Here is a 14426-nt window from a genome sequence, read left to right on the forward strand (position 1 = left end):
TTGAAAAAATTATGAATTTTTTCAAAAATATTTTTCCAAATTCTGTTTGAGAATAAAGCCTGATATGTTTACTTTAGGATAAAATTAAAATATTAACAAATTTCACATTTTCACTGTGAAAAAAATTCAAAATCTTTATGTGGTCCAAGACGGCAGAAATCCTCTTGTTGGCATATTTTCAATGAAGAAAAGTTTTTCTTCAAAGAAATTTAAAAGCTCAAATCTAATTAAGTTTTATAAAAATTTCTTAAAAAACATTTCAGAATCTGTATATTTACACCAAATTATAACATTATTCATAAAAAGTAGTTATTTCTTTGGAAAAGTTAAAAAAATCTTCCCATTACCGTATACCACCTATGGACAAACATTCACTGTCAAAGGTAATATTTTTGAAAATTGAAATATTTTTGCTAAATTATATGAAAATCGCTCAAAAATTACTTTTTAATAAAATATGAGGGCATTTTCGTTAAAATTTAGTAAAAATTTCATCAATTTTTACAAAAAATATTCTCCAAAAATAATTCTTCCTTTGCTAGTACATATCAAGGAAAAAACCATATAGAATTACTGAAGTTTTTCGCACGTACTTTTTTCAAGATTTCGTTAAAAATTTGGATATTTTTTGCAAAAATGTATATAATAAAATAAATAAATCCCTTTTCTATGACAATTTTGTAAAAATAATACAAGATTTAAACAATTTTCTTAAAAGAAATTTTTTTTCTAAAATGCAGTATTACGCCTTTCAAATGGCCAAGAAATATTCGCCATCTCTATGTGATAAAATTTTTGATTAATATTTTCAAAAAAATTATAATTTTACAAAATTATCCTAAAATTTTACTAAATTAAAAAATATATATTGCTGAAAAGAAAAAAATTGCATATTTCATTCATCATTATCTGAAAAGAAAAATAAAACAAAACAGAGAGCATTTGCCGCCAAAAAATTTCAACCATATTGAGTGAGAAATAATGAGAGCATTATTGCAGAGAACATTTCGCGCCAAATTTAGTGAACATATGCCTTGTGGACATTAGTATACACACAAAAACAAGTTCAATAGAACAAATATTTGTTATGAAGAAAATAAGAAGAAGAAAAAACATTGTCTTTAAAGAAGAAATTAATATGGACGGACGGCGTCAAAAAGACCAATAGAAAAGAAAGAAGAAGAATAAATGTATACTTTAATAGGAAAATATTACTGACGCCATCAAAAATACACATAGAAAAGGAAGAAGAAGAAGAACACAAATGTGCATTTCAATGGGAAAATTTTACTGACGCCGTCAAAAATGACATATAGAAGGAAATTTCAATAAGTTTGTTCAAGAAGAAGAATAAAATGTCTTTTTAGGGAAAAATTATAACATAATTTTTGTTTTTTGTGTCAAGAAGAAGAACAAAATATTTAATTGAATAATTTTACTGACGCCGTCAAAAATTTCCTATAGAAGCAAATTTCAATACTTTTTTAAGAAGCAGAAATGTGTCTTTGAAAGGGAAAATTGTAATATTATATTTTTTTCAAGAAGAAGAATAAAATGTGTCTTCTAATGGGAAATTTTTACTGACGCCGTCAAATATGACTCATACAAGAAAATTTTAAAATATTCCTAAAATCAGCCTCAAAAATGAAATAAACACAAAGAAAAATATTTATTTATTTAAAATGTTAAAAATGATAAATAGTTTGATGAAAAAATAATCTCTTTTTTATAAATATTTTGTGGTCCTGAAAAGGACCGATTGTTTTGTTGTAAAAAATATGTTTTTAAAACGTCAAGAATTTAAGCACGTTCTCCACGGATACGTCTGGCCAATTGAATATCTTTAGGCATGATGGTGACACGCTTAGCATGGATGGCGCACAAGTTAGTATCTTCGAAAAGACCAACCAAGTATGCTTCACTGGCTTCTTGCAAGGCCATAACAGCAGAGCTCTGGAAACGCAAATCAGTTTTGAAATCTTGAGCAATTTCACGAACCAAACGTTGGAAGGGCAATTTGCGGATCAACAATTCAGTACTCTTCTGGTAACGACGGATTTCACGCAAGGCAACAGTACCAGGACGGAAACGATGAGGCTTCTTGACGCCGCCGGTGGCTGGGGCACTCTTACGAGCAGCTTTAGTGGCCAATTGCTTACGAGGAGCCTTTCCACCAGTTGATTTACGGGCAGTTTGCTTAGTACGAGCCATTTTTCACTTTAGTTTTTTCACTTCACTTAGGTATGCACACAAACACTGTTAACACTGTAATAACTGTGCCATCCATCCATATAGCGGTATTTATAGAAAATTTCGAAGAGGCGGCTATGATTAGGGGTGGGTAAACCAGTAAAGACAGCTGTGCGCGCCCAAAATGTGTACTAACACATACACAAATACATGTGTATTCCATTAAGACTCTTGGTTAGTCAAACAGGCCAATTTTTGTATAAATAGAAGCCGCCAGCCTTCGAAAAAACATTCGTTCTTGTGCTTTCGTGAAGTGTTAAGTGATTTTTAAAAAAGTGAAAAATGACTGGTCGTGGTAAAGGTGGCAAAGGCTTGGGAAAAGGTGGCGCTAAACGTCACCGTAAAGTGTTACGTGATAATATCCAAGGTATTACCAAGCCAGCTATTAGACGTTTGGCTCGCCGTGGTGGTGTAAAGCGTATCTCTGGCCTCATCTACGAAGAAACCCGTGGTGTTCTGAAGGTGTTTTTGGAAAACGTTATTCGTGACGCCGTTACATACACCGAACATGCTAAGCGTAAAACCGTCACTGCTATGGATGTCGTCTATGCTTTGAAGAGACAAGGTCGTACTTTGTACGGTTTCGGCGGTTAAATATTTTCTTGACGCTATTTGGAGAATTTTTCTTTTACAACAAAACAATCGGTCCTTTTCAGGACCACAAAAAATATTTAAAAAGAGATATTTTCTTGTTGAAAATTACAAAAACATAAAAAAATTAATAAAATATATCAAAAATAAAACTACTTACCTTAATATATGAAAAATAAAACTAACCATAAAATATTTTCTTTCATATTACTTTTTTCAGTGCATTTTATTTTTTCTTTCATTTTCCACATTTCATATTTTTTTTTTTCAAATAATATTCCCTTTTGTCTTCAAAAATAAATGCCTTCGGCAACTCTGCTCATTTAATTTTATTTTCATAAATTTGTTTCCATCGTCAAATAATTTTCCATTTTTTTCCTTCAAAAATGTTAGCCGTCGGCAACTCTGATCATTACCTTTTTTCTTAACATTTTTTCTTCTTCTTCTTCTTTTTTTTGCCTTCAAAAATGTTTACCGTCGGCAACTCTGATCATTCCTTTTTCGTAATACACAAAAATGTTCCTTTATTTCCACTAATACATGTTCTACCGGCAACTCTCGTTGTTAGGGTAGCTGCTTGCTTGCTTGATAATACGACGATGTGTGTATACGCTAGCGTCGGTCGGTGTGTGCGTGTGTTTGTTCATATAACTAACGCACATCAATGCTATGCCAAGCCAACAATATCTTTTTGACTGCGATGTTATGTACTTATTTTTTCCTTCAAGTAAAAATTTTTGTTATTTTGTGATGAAATTATTAAAAATTGTTATTAAATTTTTTAAATTAAAATGAAAATTACCTTTTTTAAAAAAATTTTCATTAAATTAGTTTGAATTTTGTTAATATTTACTGCGATTTTTCTTAAAATTATATTTAAAAAATTTTTATAGCATCTCTTTTTTCAAAAATTTGCTCATGAAAAAATTCTTCTTCTTATGTTTCATGATTTCATATAAAAATATTTTATCTTTTACTTAATCCTCCAAAAAATCACATAATTTTCTAAATTTCTCCCACTTTATGTTGAAATTATTGAAAAATTCTTCTTCTTCTTCTTACATTTCATGAACTCGCATAGAAAAATTTTATCTTTTACTTATTTATTCAAAAATCACATAATCCTCCAAAAAATCACATAATTTTCTAAATTTCTCTCACTTTATGTTGAAATTATTGAGAATTTTCTTCTTCTTCTCCTTATGTTTCCCTAAAAAAATATTTTTTTCTTAAATGTCCAAAAAATCACATAATTTTCTAAATTTCTCTCACTTAATGTTGAAATTATTGAAAATTTTCTTCTTCTTCTTGTTTCACTAAATCACATTTCCTTAAATTACCAAAAAAAATCACATAATTTTCTAAATTTCTTTTACTTTATGTTGAAATTATTAAAAAAGTTCTTCTTCTTCTTCCTATGTTTCACTAAAAATATTTTATTTTTTCTCTCAAACGTCCCAAAAATCACATAAATTCTTTTACTTTATGTTGAAATCATTGAAAATTTTCTTCTTCTTCTTCTTCTTCTTCTTCTTATTTTTCACTAAAAATAATTTATTTCTTTCTTAAATGTCCACAAAAATCACATATTTTTCTTCTATTTTATGTATTTTGGTTATTTTCTAACAATGATCCTCAATTTATTTCCACAACTCTACTTTTTTCCCTTTGAAAATAAAAATTTTTCCGTGCGCACTTCATGTTGTCATCACTCTATTACTAACTCTATGCTCTGACAACATCACCAAAATCGCACATTTCTGCATTTTTTCCTTTCCAAATACAGTTACTTTTTTCTCCTCAAAATTCGCGGCGGCAGAAGTCTTTTTCCCAATAATTTACTACTCTAACAACCACAACAACAACATTAACAACGGCCATCATCATCGTCAACGTAAGTAAAGGCATTTGGTTATTCTAACTAACAAACACACAACACCACACACACACATTCATAACAGACATCGTCAACTTACGATGAACGAACATTGGCGGGAACATCGATTAAGGAATATTGGCGCGAACATCATCGATGAGACGAATGATCTCTTTTTCGCTCTCTCTCTTTCTCTGTCTCTCTATCTGTCTCGCTATTTCTGTGAAAAACTAAAGCGACATAAAACAAACACAATTCTGCTGAGGGGGGTAGAAATGAAAAACAGTTACAACAAACGAACATATTTTCTAAGGAAATATGAAAGAAAAAATGTCATTTGCAAAATAATCAAGGGTTGTCGCCGATTAAGAAAAATATCATTTTTTGGGAATTTTTATTTTTTCCCTATAAAATGTAAATATTAAAATTTTGGTCATTTTTATTCTTTTCCTATAAAATGTAAATAATGAAAATTAATAGTTTGAATAGATTTTTTCTCTTTTTAAATATATTTTGTCGTCCTGAAAAGGACGGATTGGTTGAATTTTGTATGGATTTTTCTTCTTCTTATACGATGGTCTGTATTTTTTCCATAATACCTTTCGAGATAATTTAGGCTTTCTTTTCGGTCTTCTTGGGCAAGAGAACAGCTTGGATGTTTGGCAATACACCACCTTGAGCAATAGTGACGCCGGACAGCAATTTGTTCAATTCTTCGTCGTTGCGGATGGCCAATTGCAAGTGACGGGGAATGATACGAGTCTTCTTGTTGTCACGGGCAGCATTACCAGCCAATTCCAAAACTTCAGCAGCCAAATATTCCATGACGGCGGCTAAATATACTGGAGCACCGGCACCAACACGTTCAGCATAGTTGCCTTTGCGCAACAAACGATGAATACGACCGACGGGGAATTGAAGACCAGCACGATTTGAACGGGACTTTGCCTTTCCCTTAACTTTGCCACCTTTACCACGACCAGACATTTTCACTTAATATTTTTTTGAACACTTCACTTAGCACTGAAAAAACACAGAATGATGCCGTTACTCACTTGAACCCCTAGTATTTATACTTTTCTCTCGCTCATTTAATACACACACATCGAAAACTGGGGTTGTTTGGCCACTATTCCACACAGCAACTGCGACTACCTGAAACATTTGAGCACATAATGCTTGAAATATTCTGTTTGGGTACTGGGTTTTTATCATTTGTGAACAGTGTTAAAAGTGTTTGTGTGATTAAAAAAATTAAAAGTGAAAAATGCCTCCAAAAACCAGTGGTAAAGCAGCAAAGAAGGCCGGCAAAGCCCAAAAGAACATCACCAAGGGCGATAAATCGAAGAGACGTACCAAGCGTAAGGAGAGTTACGCTATCTACATTTACAAAGTGTTGAAGCAAGTCCATCCTGATACTGGTATTTCGTCAAAGGCCATGAGCATCATGAACAGTTTCGTGAATGACATCTTCGAACGTATTGCCGCCGAAGCCTCTCGTTTGGCCCACTACAACAAGCGCTCTACCATCACCAGTCGGGAAATCCAAACTGCTGTCCGTCTATTGTTGCCCGGTGAATTGGCTAAGCACGCTGTCTCTGAAGGTACCAAGGCTGTTACTAAATACACCAGCTCCAAGTAAATGCCTTGATTTTTCATCAATTCGTCGAAATTCTACCATAAAAGGCCCTTTTCAGGGCCACAAAAAACATTTTAAAAGAGATCAAATTTTTGTCGAAACACTTATTTTCCATTATTTACATTTTTTAATAAAGAAACTTACCAAAATAATTTTAAAATTCCTCAAATTCTAGCAAAAATAATATTTTCCCATGTATTTACTAAATGACGCCGTCAATTCTTGTTTTGCCGTGGTTCATATTGCTTTTTTGCTTGCTTGGCTACTCTATGTGTGTACAACAACACGCCATCCACTGTATGGGTATGTGTGTGTGTGCTTGTGCGATGTTACTTTGTATTGCCGTCGGCAGTCACCACCAATATCGAAAATGTATAAACGAACAACAAGCATGTATAAGCATTTTGCCTGTAACACTTCACTACGCCAATGCCAAATATGAAGCGCGAACATTTTTAAGGGGAAATTTTTGGTGGTGGCGCAAAAATTAACGGGACTTCTTTCAATGGAAAAAATAGAATTAGGGGAAAATAGAAAGAGAAATAAAATAGAGTTGCAACATAACTTCATTAGAATAGAAAAACATTCCTGATTAAAATAATCTCCTTTTACCCAGCAAACAATTTTTGCAAAGAGAAAAAATTATCATTTTTGAATATTAAATGGAAAATTCCTAAAATATGAAATTAGATGAAAATGACCATAATTAGACAAACAAAAATTAGTCACATTTATTTTATGACCCGGACTAAAATTTTAATCCGTTTGTGGTGTTATTTTGTGGAATGCCCATAATAAAACAGGCTCAATGTTAATTACCTAATAGGAAAAGTAATTAGTGAGGGTAATATTTTTCCTAAAATCAGACACGTGTGTATTTTTCTTATTTATTTAGGTAATAAAACAATAAATAGTAGTAATAATAAATAGTTTGAAGTAAAGATTTTCTCTTTTTGAATTTAATTTGTAGCCCTGAAAAGGGCTGTTAGATATTATGCTTTCGAATATCGAAAAATGTTGTCAACAAGTAATCTTTCTGGGAAAAATTACTTCTTGGCGGCGGCTTTCTTGGCAGCTGGCTTCTTTGGTGCGGCGGCTTTTTTGGGTTTAGCAGCTGCTGTTTTTGCCTTGGGTGCCTTTGGTTTGGTGGCAGATGCTTTAGCGGCGGTTTTTGCTGGTTTAGCCTTAACTGTACCGGTTTTCTTGGCAGCCTTAGCCTTTGTTTTGTCAGCCTTCTTCTTCTCAGCGGTCTTTTTGGCGGCAGATGGCTTCTTGGCAGCGGTTTTCTTTTCACCGGCGGCCTTTTTAGGGGCAGCCTTCTTCTTCTTCTCAGCAGCTGGGGCCTTCTTCTTCTTTTCAGCAGTCTTTGCTTTGGGTTCCTTGGAAGCCGAGGCGGACAATTTGAATGAACCAGAAGCACCCTTACCTTTAGTTTGGATCAATTTTCCACTGGCAACAGCGCTCTTCAAATATTTCTTGATGAAAGGAGCCAATTTTTGGGCATCAACCTTGTAGGTGCTGGCCAAATATTTCTTGATGGCGGGCAATGATGAACCACCACGTTCCTTCAATGTTTTGATGGCGGCGTCAACCATTTGTTGGGTTGGTGGATGAGTAGGGGCAGCTGATGGTTTCTTTGCTTTGGCTGCGGCCTTCTTTGGTGCCTTTTTCTCAACAGCGGCAACTGGGGAGGCGGTGGCTTCAACAACGGCGGCGTCAGACATGATTATTCACTTTTATGTTTATATTTCACTGTAACACAAATACACTCACAAATTTATGTGTACTATTAAATTGTTATTGGCAATTTTTAAAAATGGTAGGTACATTGAAAAGATGAGAAGTGCATAGTAGTCAATAGCTATATTTTTCGAAATATTGTGTGGAAGCGTGTTTAATTTTTTACAAAAGTTTTCGTAGAAATTTAATTTTTCTGAAGAATCTTTGAATATTTTTATAAAAGATATTTTACACATTTCTTGTATAGATATCAGGCCATATTTTAACGAAAATTTGGTGTAATTTCCTTTATCCGTTTAAAAGTTATAAGCGTTTAACTTCACAGATTGTAAAAATGTAATCACAAATTTGTAACTAAATTTGAAAAAATTATGAATTTTTTCAAAAATATTTTTCCAAATTCTGTTTGAGAATAAAGCCTGATATGTTTACTTTAGGATAAAATTAAAATATTAACAAATTTCACATTTTCACTGTGAAAAAAATTCAAAATCTTTATGTGGTCCAAGACGGCAGAAATCCTCTTGTTGGCATATTTTCAATGAAGAAAAGTTTTTCTTCAAAGAAATTTAAAAGCTCAAATCTAATTAAGTTTTATAAAAATTTCTTAAAAAACATTTCAGAATCTGTATATTTACACCAAATTATAACATTATTCATAAAAAGTAGTTATTTCTTTGGAAAAGTTAAAAAAATCTTCCCATTACCGTATACCACCTATGGACAAACATTCACTGTCAAAGGTAATATTTTTGAAAATTGAAATATTTTTGCTAAATTATATGAAAATCGCTCAAAAATTACTTTTTAATAAAATATGAGGGCATTTTCGTTAAAATTTAGTAAAAATTTCATCAATTTTTACAAAAAATATTCTCCAAAAATAATTCTTCCTTTGCTAGTACATATCAAGGAAAAAACCATATAGAATTACTGAAGTTTTTCGCACGTACTTTTTTCAAGATTTCGTTAAAAATTTGGATATTTTTTGCAAAAATGTATATAATAAAATAAATAAATCCCTTTTCTATGACAATTTTGTAAAAATAATACAAGATTTAAACAATTTTCTTAAAAGAAATTTTTTTTCTAAAATGCAGTATTACGCCTTTCAAATGGCCAAGAAATATTCGCCATCTCTATGTGATAAAATTTTTGATTAATATTTTCAAAAAAATTATAATTTTACAAAATTATCCTAAAATTTTACTAAATTAAAAAATATATATTGCTGAAAAGAAAAAAATTGCATATTTCATTCATCATTATCTGAAAAGAAAAATAAAACAAAACAGAGAGCATTTGCCGCCAAAAAATTTCAACCATATTGAGTGAGAAATAATGAGAGCATTATTGCAGAGAACATTTCGCGCCAAATTTAGTGAACATATGCCTTGTGGACATTAGTATACACACAAAAACAAGTTCAATAGAACAAATATTTGTTATGAAGAAAATAAGAAGAAGAAAAAACATTGTCTTTAAAGAAGAAATTAATATGGACGGACGGCGTCAAAAAGACCAATAGAAAAGAAAGAAGAAGAATAAATGTATACTTTAATAGGAAAATATTACTGACGCCATCAAAAATACACATAGAAAAGGAAGAAGAAGAAGAACACAAATGTGCATTTCAATGGGAAAATTTTACTGACGCCGTCAAAAATGACATATAGAAGGAAATTTCAATAAGTTTGTTCAAGAAGAAGAATAAAATGTCTTTTTAGGGAAAAATTATAACATAATTTTTGTTTTTTGTGTCAAGAAGAAGAACAAAATATTTAATTGAATAATTTTACTGACGCCGTCAAAAATTTCCTATAGAAGCAAATTTCAATACTTTTTTAAGAAGCAGAAATGTGTCTTTGAAAGGGAAAATTGTAATATTATATTTTTTTCAAGAAGAAGAATAAAATGTGTCTTCTAATGGGAAATTTTTACTGACGCCGTCAAATATGACTCATACAAGAAAATTTTAAAATATTCCTAAAATCAGCCTCAAAAATGAAATAAACACAAAGAAAAATATTTATTTATTTAAAATGTTAAAAATGATAAATAGTTTGATGAAAAAATAATCTCTTTTTTATAAATATTTTGTGGTCCTGAAAAGGACCGATTGTTTTGTTGTAAAAAATATGTTTTTAAAACGTCAAGAATTTAAGCACGTTCTCCACGGATACGTCTGGCCAATTGAATATCTTTAGGCATGATGGTGACACGCTTAGCATGGATGGCGCACAAGTTAGTATCTTCGAAAAGACCAACCAAGTATGCTTCACTGGCTTCTTGCAAGGCCATAACAGCAGAGCTCTGGAAACGCAAATCAGTTTTGAAATCTTGAGCAATTTCACGAACCAAACGTTGGAAGGGCAATTTGCGGATCAACAATTCAGTACTCTTCTGGTAACGACGGATTTCACGCAAGGCAACAGTACCAGGACGGAAACGATGAGGCTTCTTGACGCCGCCGGTGGCTGGGGCACTCTTACGAGCAGCTTTAGTGGCCAATTGCTTACGAGGAGCCTTTCCACCAGTTGATTTACGGGCAGTTTGCTTAGTACGAGCCATTTTTCACTTTAGTTTTTTCACTTCACTTAGGTATGCACACAAACACTGTTAACACTGTAATAACTGTGCCATCCATCCATATAGCGGTATTTATAGAAAATTTCGAAGAGGCGGCTATGATTAGGGGTGGGTAAACCAGTAAAGACAGCTGTGCGCGCCCAAAATGTGTACTAACACATACACAAATACATGTGTATTCCATTAAGACTCTTGGTTAGTCAAACAGGCCAATTTTTGTATAAATAGAAGCCGCCAGCCTTCGAAAAAACATTCGTTCTTGTGCTTTCGTGAAGTGTTAAGTGATTTTTAAAAAAGTGAAAAATGACTGGTCGTGGTAAAGGTGGCAAAGGCTTGGGAAAAGGTGGCGCTAAACGTCACCGTAAAGTGTTACGTGATAATATCCAAGGTATTACCAAGCCAGCTATTAGACGTTTGGCTCGCCGTGGTGGTGTAAAGCGTATCTCTGGCCTCATCTACGAAGAAACCCGTGGTGTTCTGAAGGTGTTTTTGGAAAACGTTATTCGTGACGCCGTTACATACACCGAACATGCTAAGCGTAAAACCGTCACTGCTATGGATGTCGTCTATGCTTTGAAGAGACAAGGTCGTACTTTGTACGGTTTCGGCGGTTAAATATTTTCTTGACGCTATTTGGAGAATTTTTCTTTTACAACAAAACAATCGGTCCTTTTCAGGACCACAAAAAATATTTAAAAAGAGATATTTTCTTGTTGAAAATTACAAAAACATAAAAAAATTAATAAAATATATCAAAAATAAAACTACTTACCTTAATATATGAAAAATAAAACTAACCATAAAATATTTTCTTTCATATTACTTTTTTCAGTGCATTTTATTTTTTCTTTCATTTTCCACATTTCATATTTTTTTTTTTCAAATAATATTCCCTTTTGTCTTCAAAAATAAATGCCTTCGGCAACTCTGCTCATTTAATTTTATTTTCATAAATTTGTTTCCATCGTCAAATAATTTTCCATTTTTTTCCTTCAAAAATGTTAGCCGTCGGCAACTCTGATCATTACCTTTTTTCTTAACATTTTTTCTTCTTCTTCTTCTTTTTTTTGCCTTCAAAAATGTTTACCGTCGGCAACTCTGATCATTCCTTTTTCGTAATACACAAAAATGTTCCTTTATTTCCACTAATACATGTTCTACCGGCAACTCTCGTTGTTAGGGTAGCTGCTTGCTTGCTTGATAATACGACGATGTGTGTATACGCTAGCGTCGGTCGGTGTGTGCGTGTGTTTGTTCATATAACTAACGCACATCAATGCTATGCCAAGCCAACAATATCTTTTTGACTGCGATGTTATGTACTTATTTTTTCCTTCAAGTAAAAATTTTTGTTATTTTGTGATGAAATTATTAAAAATTGTTATTAAATTTTTTAAATTAAAATGAAAATTACCTTTTTTAAAAAAATTTTCATTAAATTAGTTTGAATTTTGTTAATATTTACTGCGATTTTTCTTAAAATTATATTTAAAAAATTTTTATAGCATCTCTTTTTTCAAAAATTTGCTCATGAAAAAATTCTTCTTCTTATGTTTCATGATTTCATATAAAAATATTTTATCTTTTACTTAATCCTCCAAAAAATCACATAATTTTCTAAATTTCTCCCACTTTATGTTGAAATTATTGAAAAATTCTTCTTCTTCTTCTTACATTTCATGAACTCGCATAGAAAAATTTTATCTTTTACTTATTTATTCAAAAATCACATAATCCTCCAAAAAATCACATAATTTTCTAAATTTCTCTCACTTTATGTTGAAATTATTGAGAATTTTCTTCTTCTTCTCCTTATGTTTCCCTAAAAAAATATTTTTTTCTTAAATGTCCAAAAAATCACATAATTTTCTAAATTTCTCTCACTTAATGTTGAAATTATTGAAAATTTTCTTCTTCTTCTTGTTTCACTAAATCACATTTCCTTAAATTACCAAAAAAAATCACATAATTTTCTAAATTTCTTTTACTTTATGTTGAAATTATTAAAAAAGTTCTTCTTCTTCTTCCTATGTTTCACTAAAAATATTTTATTTTTTCTCTCAAACGTCCCAAAAATCACATAAATTCTTTTACTTTATGTTGAAATCATTGAAAATTTTCTTCTTCTTCTTCTTCTTCTTCTTCTTCTTATTTTTCACTAAAAATAATTTATTTCTTTCTTAAATGTCCACAAAAATCACATATTTTTCTTCTATTTTATGTATTTTGGTTATTTTCTAACAATGATCCTCAATTTATTTCCACAACTCTACTTTTTTCCCTTTGAAAATAAAAATTTTTCCGTGCGCACTTCATGTTGTCATCACTCTATTACTAACTCTATGCTCTGACAACATCACCAAAATCGCACATTTCTGCATTTTTTCCTTTCCAAATACAGTTACTTTTTTCTCCTCAAAATTCGCGGCGGCAGAAGTCTTTTTCCCAATAATTTACTACTCTAACAACCACAACAACAACATTAACAACGGCCATCATCATCGTCAACGTAAGTAAAGGCATTTGGTTATTCTAACTAACAAACACACAACACCACACACACACATTCATAACAGACATCGTCAACTTACGATGAACGAACATTGGCGGGAACATCGATTAAGGAATATTGGCGCGAACATCATCGATGAGACGAATGATCTCTTTTTCGCTCTCTCTCTTTCTCTGTCTCTCTATCTGTCTCGCTATTTCTGTGAAAAACTAAAGCGACATAAAACAAACACAATTCTGCTGAGGGGGGTAGAAATGAAAAACAGTTACAACAAACGAACATATTTTCTAAGGAAATATGAAAGAAAAAATGTCATTTGCAAAATAATCAAGGGTTGTCGCCGATTAAGAAAAATATCATTTTTTGGGAATTTTTATTTTTTCCCTATAAAATGTAAATATTAAAATTTTGGTCATTTTTATTCTTTTCCTATAAAATGTAAATAATGAAAATTAATAGTTTGAATAGATTTTTTCTCTTTTTAAATATATTTTGTCGTCCTGAAAAGGACGGATTGGTTGAATTTTGTATGGATTTTTCTTCTTCTTATACGATGGTCTGTATTTTTTCCATAATACCTTTCGAGATAATTTAGGCTTTCTTTTCGGTCTTCTTGGGCAAGAGAACAGCTTGGATGTTTGGCAATACACCACCTTGAGCAATAGTGACGCCGGACAGCAATTTGTTCAATTCTTCGTCGTTGCGGATGGCCAATTGCAAGTGACGGGGAATGATACGAGTCTTCTTGTTGTCACGGGCAGCATTACCAGCCAATTCCAAAACTTCAGCAGCCAAATATTCCATGACGGCGGCTAAATATACTGGAGCACCGGCACCAACACGTTCAGCATAGTTGCCTTTGCGCAACAAACGATGAATACGACCGACGGGGAATTGAAGACCAGCACGATTTGAACGGGACTTTGCCTTTCCCTTAACTTTGCCACCTTTACCACGACCAGACATTTTCACTTAATATTTTTTTGAACACTTCACTTAGCACTGAAAAAACACAGAATGATGCCGTTACTCACTTGAACCCCTAGTATTTATACTTTTCTCTCGCTCATTTAATACACACACATCGAAAACTGGGGTTGTTTGGCCACTATTCCACACAGCAACTGCGACTACCTGAAACATTTGAGCACATAATGCTTGAAATATTCTGTTTGGGTACTGGGTTTTGATCATTTGTGAACAGTGTTAAAAGTGTTTGTGTGATTCAA

At 32.1% G+C, this 14426-nt stretch overlaps 8 protein-coding genes across 8 annotated transcripts; 3 read left to right on the plus strand and 5 right to left on the minus strand.

Moving 5' to 3' along the window:
• Positions 1-1800: 1800 nt before the first annotated feature.
• Positions 1801-2211, minus strand: LOC141388419 (histone H3). Its single transcript, XM_073958330.1, has one exon. The coding sequence runs from the start codon at positions 2209-2211 to the stop codon at positions 1801-1803; it is 411 nt and encodes a 136-aa protein (XP_073814431.1).
• Positions 2212-2532: 321 nt separating this feature from the next.
• On the plus strand, positions 2533-2844 carry LOC141388495 (histone H4). Its single transcript, XM_073958408.1, has one exon. The coding sequence runs from the start codon at positions 2533-2535 to the stop codon at positions 2842-2844; it is 312 nt and encodes a 103-aa protein (XP_073814509.1).
• Positions 2845-5329: 2485 nt separating this feature from the next.
• Positions 5330-5704, minus strand: LOC141388436 (histone H2A). The gene has a single exon (XM_073958349.1). The coding sequence runs from the start codon at positions 5702-5704 to the stop codon at positions 5330-5332; it is 375 nt and encodes a 124-aa protein (XP_073814450.1).
• LOC141388437 (histone H2B) lies at positions 5490-6359 on the plus strand. The gene is made up of 2 exons (XM_073958350.1): positions 5490-5525; positions 5979-6359. Exon 2 carries the CDS (start codon positions 5985-5987, stop codon positions 6357-6359), a length of 375 nt encoding a protein of 124 aa, XP_073814451.1. The 5' UTR covers positions 5490-5525; positions 5979-5984.
• A 1043-nt stretch (positions 6360-7402) lies between these two features.
• Positions 7403-8080, minus strand: LOC141388513 (histone H1-like). Its single transcript, XM_073958429.1, has one exon. The coding sequence runs from the start codon at positions 8078-8080 to the stop codon at positions 7403-7405; it is 678 nt and encodes a 225-aa protein (XP_073814530.1).
• A 2176-nt stretch (positions 8081-10256) lies between these two features.
• LOC141388413 (histone H3) lies at positions 10257-10667 on the minus strand. Its single transcript, XM_073958323.1, has one exon. It carries the CDS (start codon positions 10665-10667, stop codon positions 10257-10259), a length of 411 nt encoding a protein of 136 aa, XP_073814424.1.
• A 321-nt stretch (positions 10668-10988) lies between these two features.
• Positions 10989-11300, plus strand: LOC141388494 (histone H4). Its single transcript, XM_073958407.1, has one exon. The coding sequence runs from the start codon at positions 10989-10991 to the stop codon at positions 11298-11300; it is 312 nt and encodes a 103-aa protein (XP_073814508.1).
• Positions 11301-13788: 2488 nt separating this feature from the next.
• On the minus strand, positions 13789-14163 carry LOC141388468 (histone H2A). Its single transcript, XM_073958381.1, has one exon. The coding sequence runs from the start codon at positions 14161-14163 to the stop codon at positions 13789-13791; it is 375 nt and encodes a 124-aa protein (XP_073814482.1).
• Between the last annotated feature and the right edge of the window lie 263 nt (positions 14164-14426).

This window comes from Musca autumnalis, unplaced genomic scaffold (assembly GCF_047663935.1).
Source record: "Musca autumnalis isolate F117 unplaced genomic scaffold, ASM4766393v1 scaffold_93, whole genome shotgun sequence".
Classification (NCBI taxonomy): domain Eukaryota; kingdom Metazoa; phylum Arthropoda; class Insecta; order Diptera; family Muscidae; genus Musca; species Musca autumnalis.

Bases quoted from the DNA above. Each gene is read 5' to 3' on its own strand.
- LOC141388495 (XM_073958408.1), top strand. From the start codon at position 2,533: ATGACTGGTCGTGGTAAAGGTGGCAAAGGCTTGGGAAAAGGTGGCGCT.
- LOC141388513 (XM_073958429.1), bottom strand. From the start codon at position 8,080: ATGTCTGACGCCGCCGTTGTTGAAGCCACCGCCTCCCCAGTTGCCGCT.
- LOC141388494 (XM_073958407.1), top strand. From the start codon at position 10,989: ATGACTGGTCGTGGTAAAGGTGGCAAAGGCTTGGGAAAAGGTGGCGCT.
- LOC141388413 (XM_073958323.1), bottom strand. From the start codon at position 10,667: ATGGCTCGTACTAAGCAAACTGCCCGTAAATCAACTGGTGGAAAGGCT.
- LOC141388437 (XM_073958350.1), top strand. From the start codon at position 5,985: ATGCCTCCAAAAACCAGTGGTAAAGCAGCAAAGAAGGCCGGCAAAGCC.
- LOC141388468 (XM_073958381.1), bottom strand. From the start codon at position 14,163: ATGTCTGGTCGTGGTAAAGGTGGCAAAGTTAAGGGAAAGGCAAAGTCC.
- LOC141388436 (XM_073958349.1), bottom strand. From the start codon at position 5,704: ATGTCTGGTCGTGGTAAAGGTGGCAAAGTTAAGGGAAAGGCAAAGTCC.
- LOC141388419 (XM_073958330.1), bottom strand. From the start codon at position 2,211: ATGGCTCGTACTAAGCAAACTGCCCGTAAATCAACTGGTGGAAAGGCT.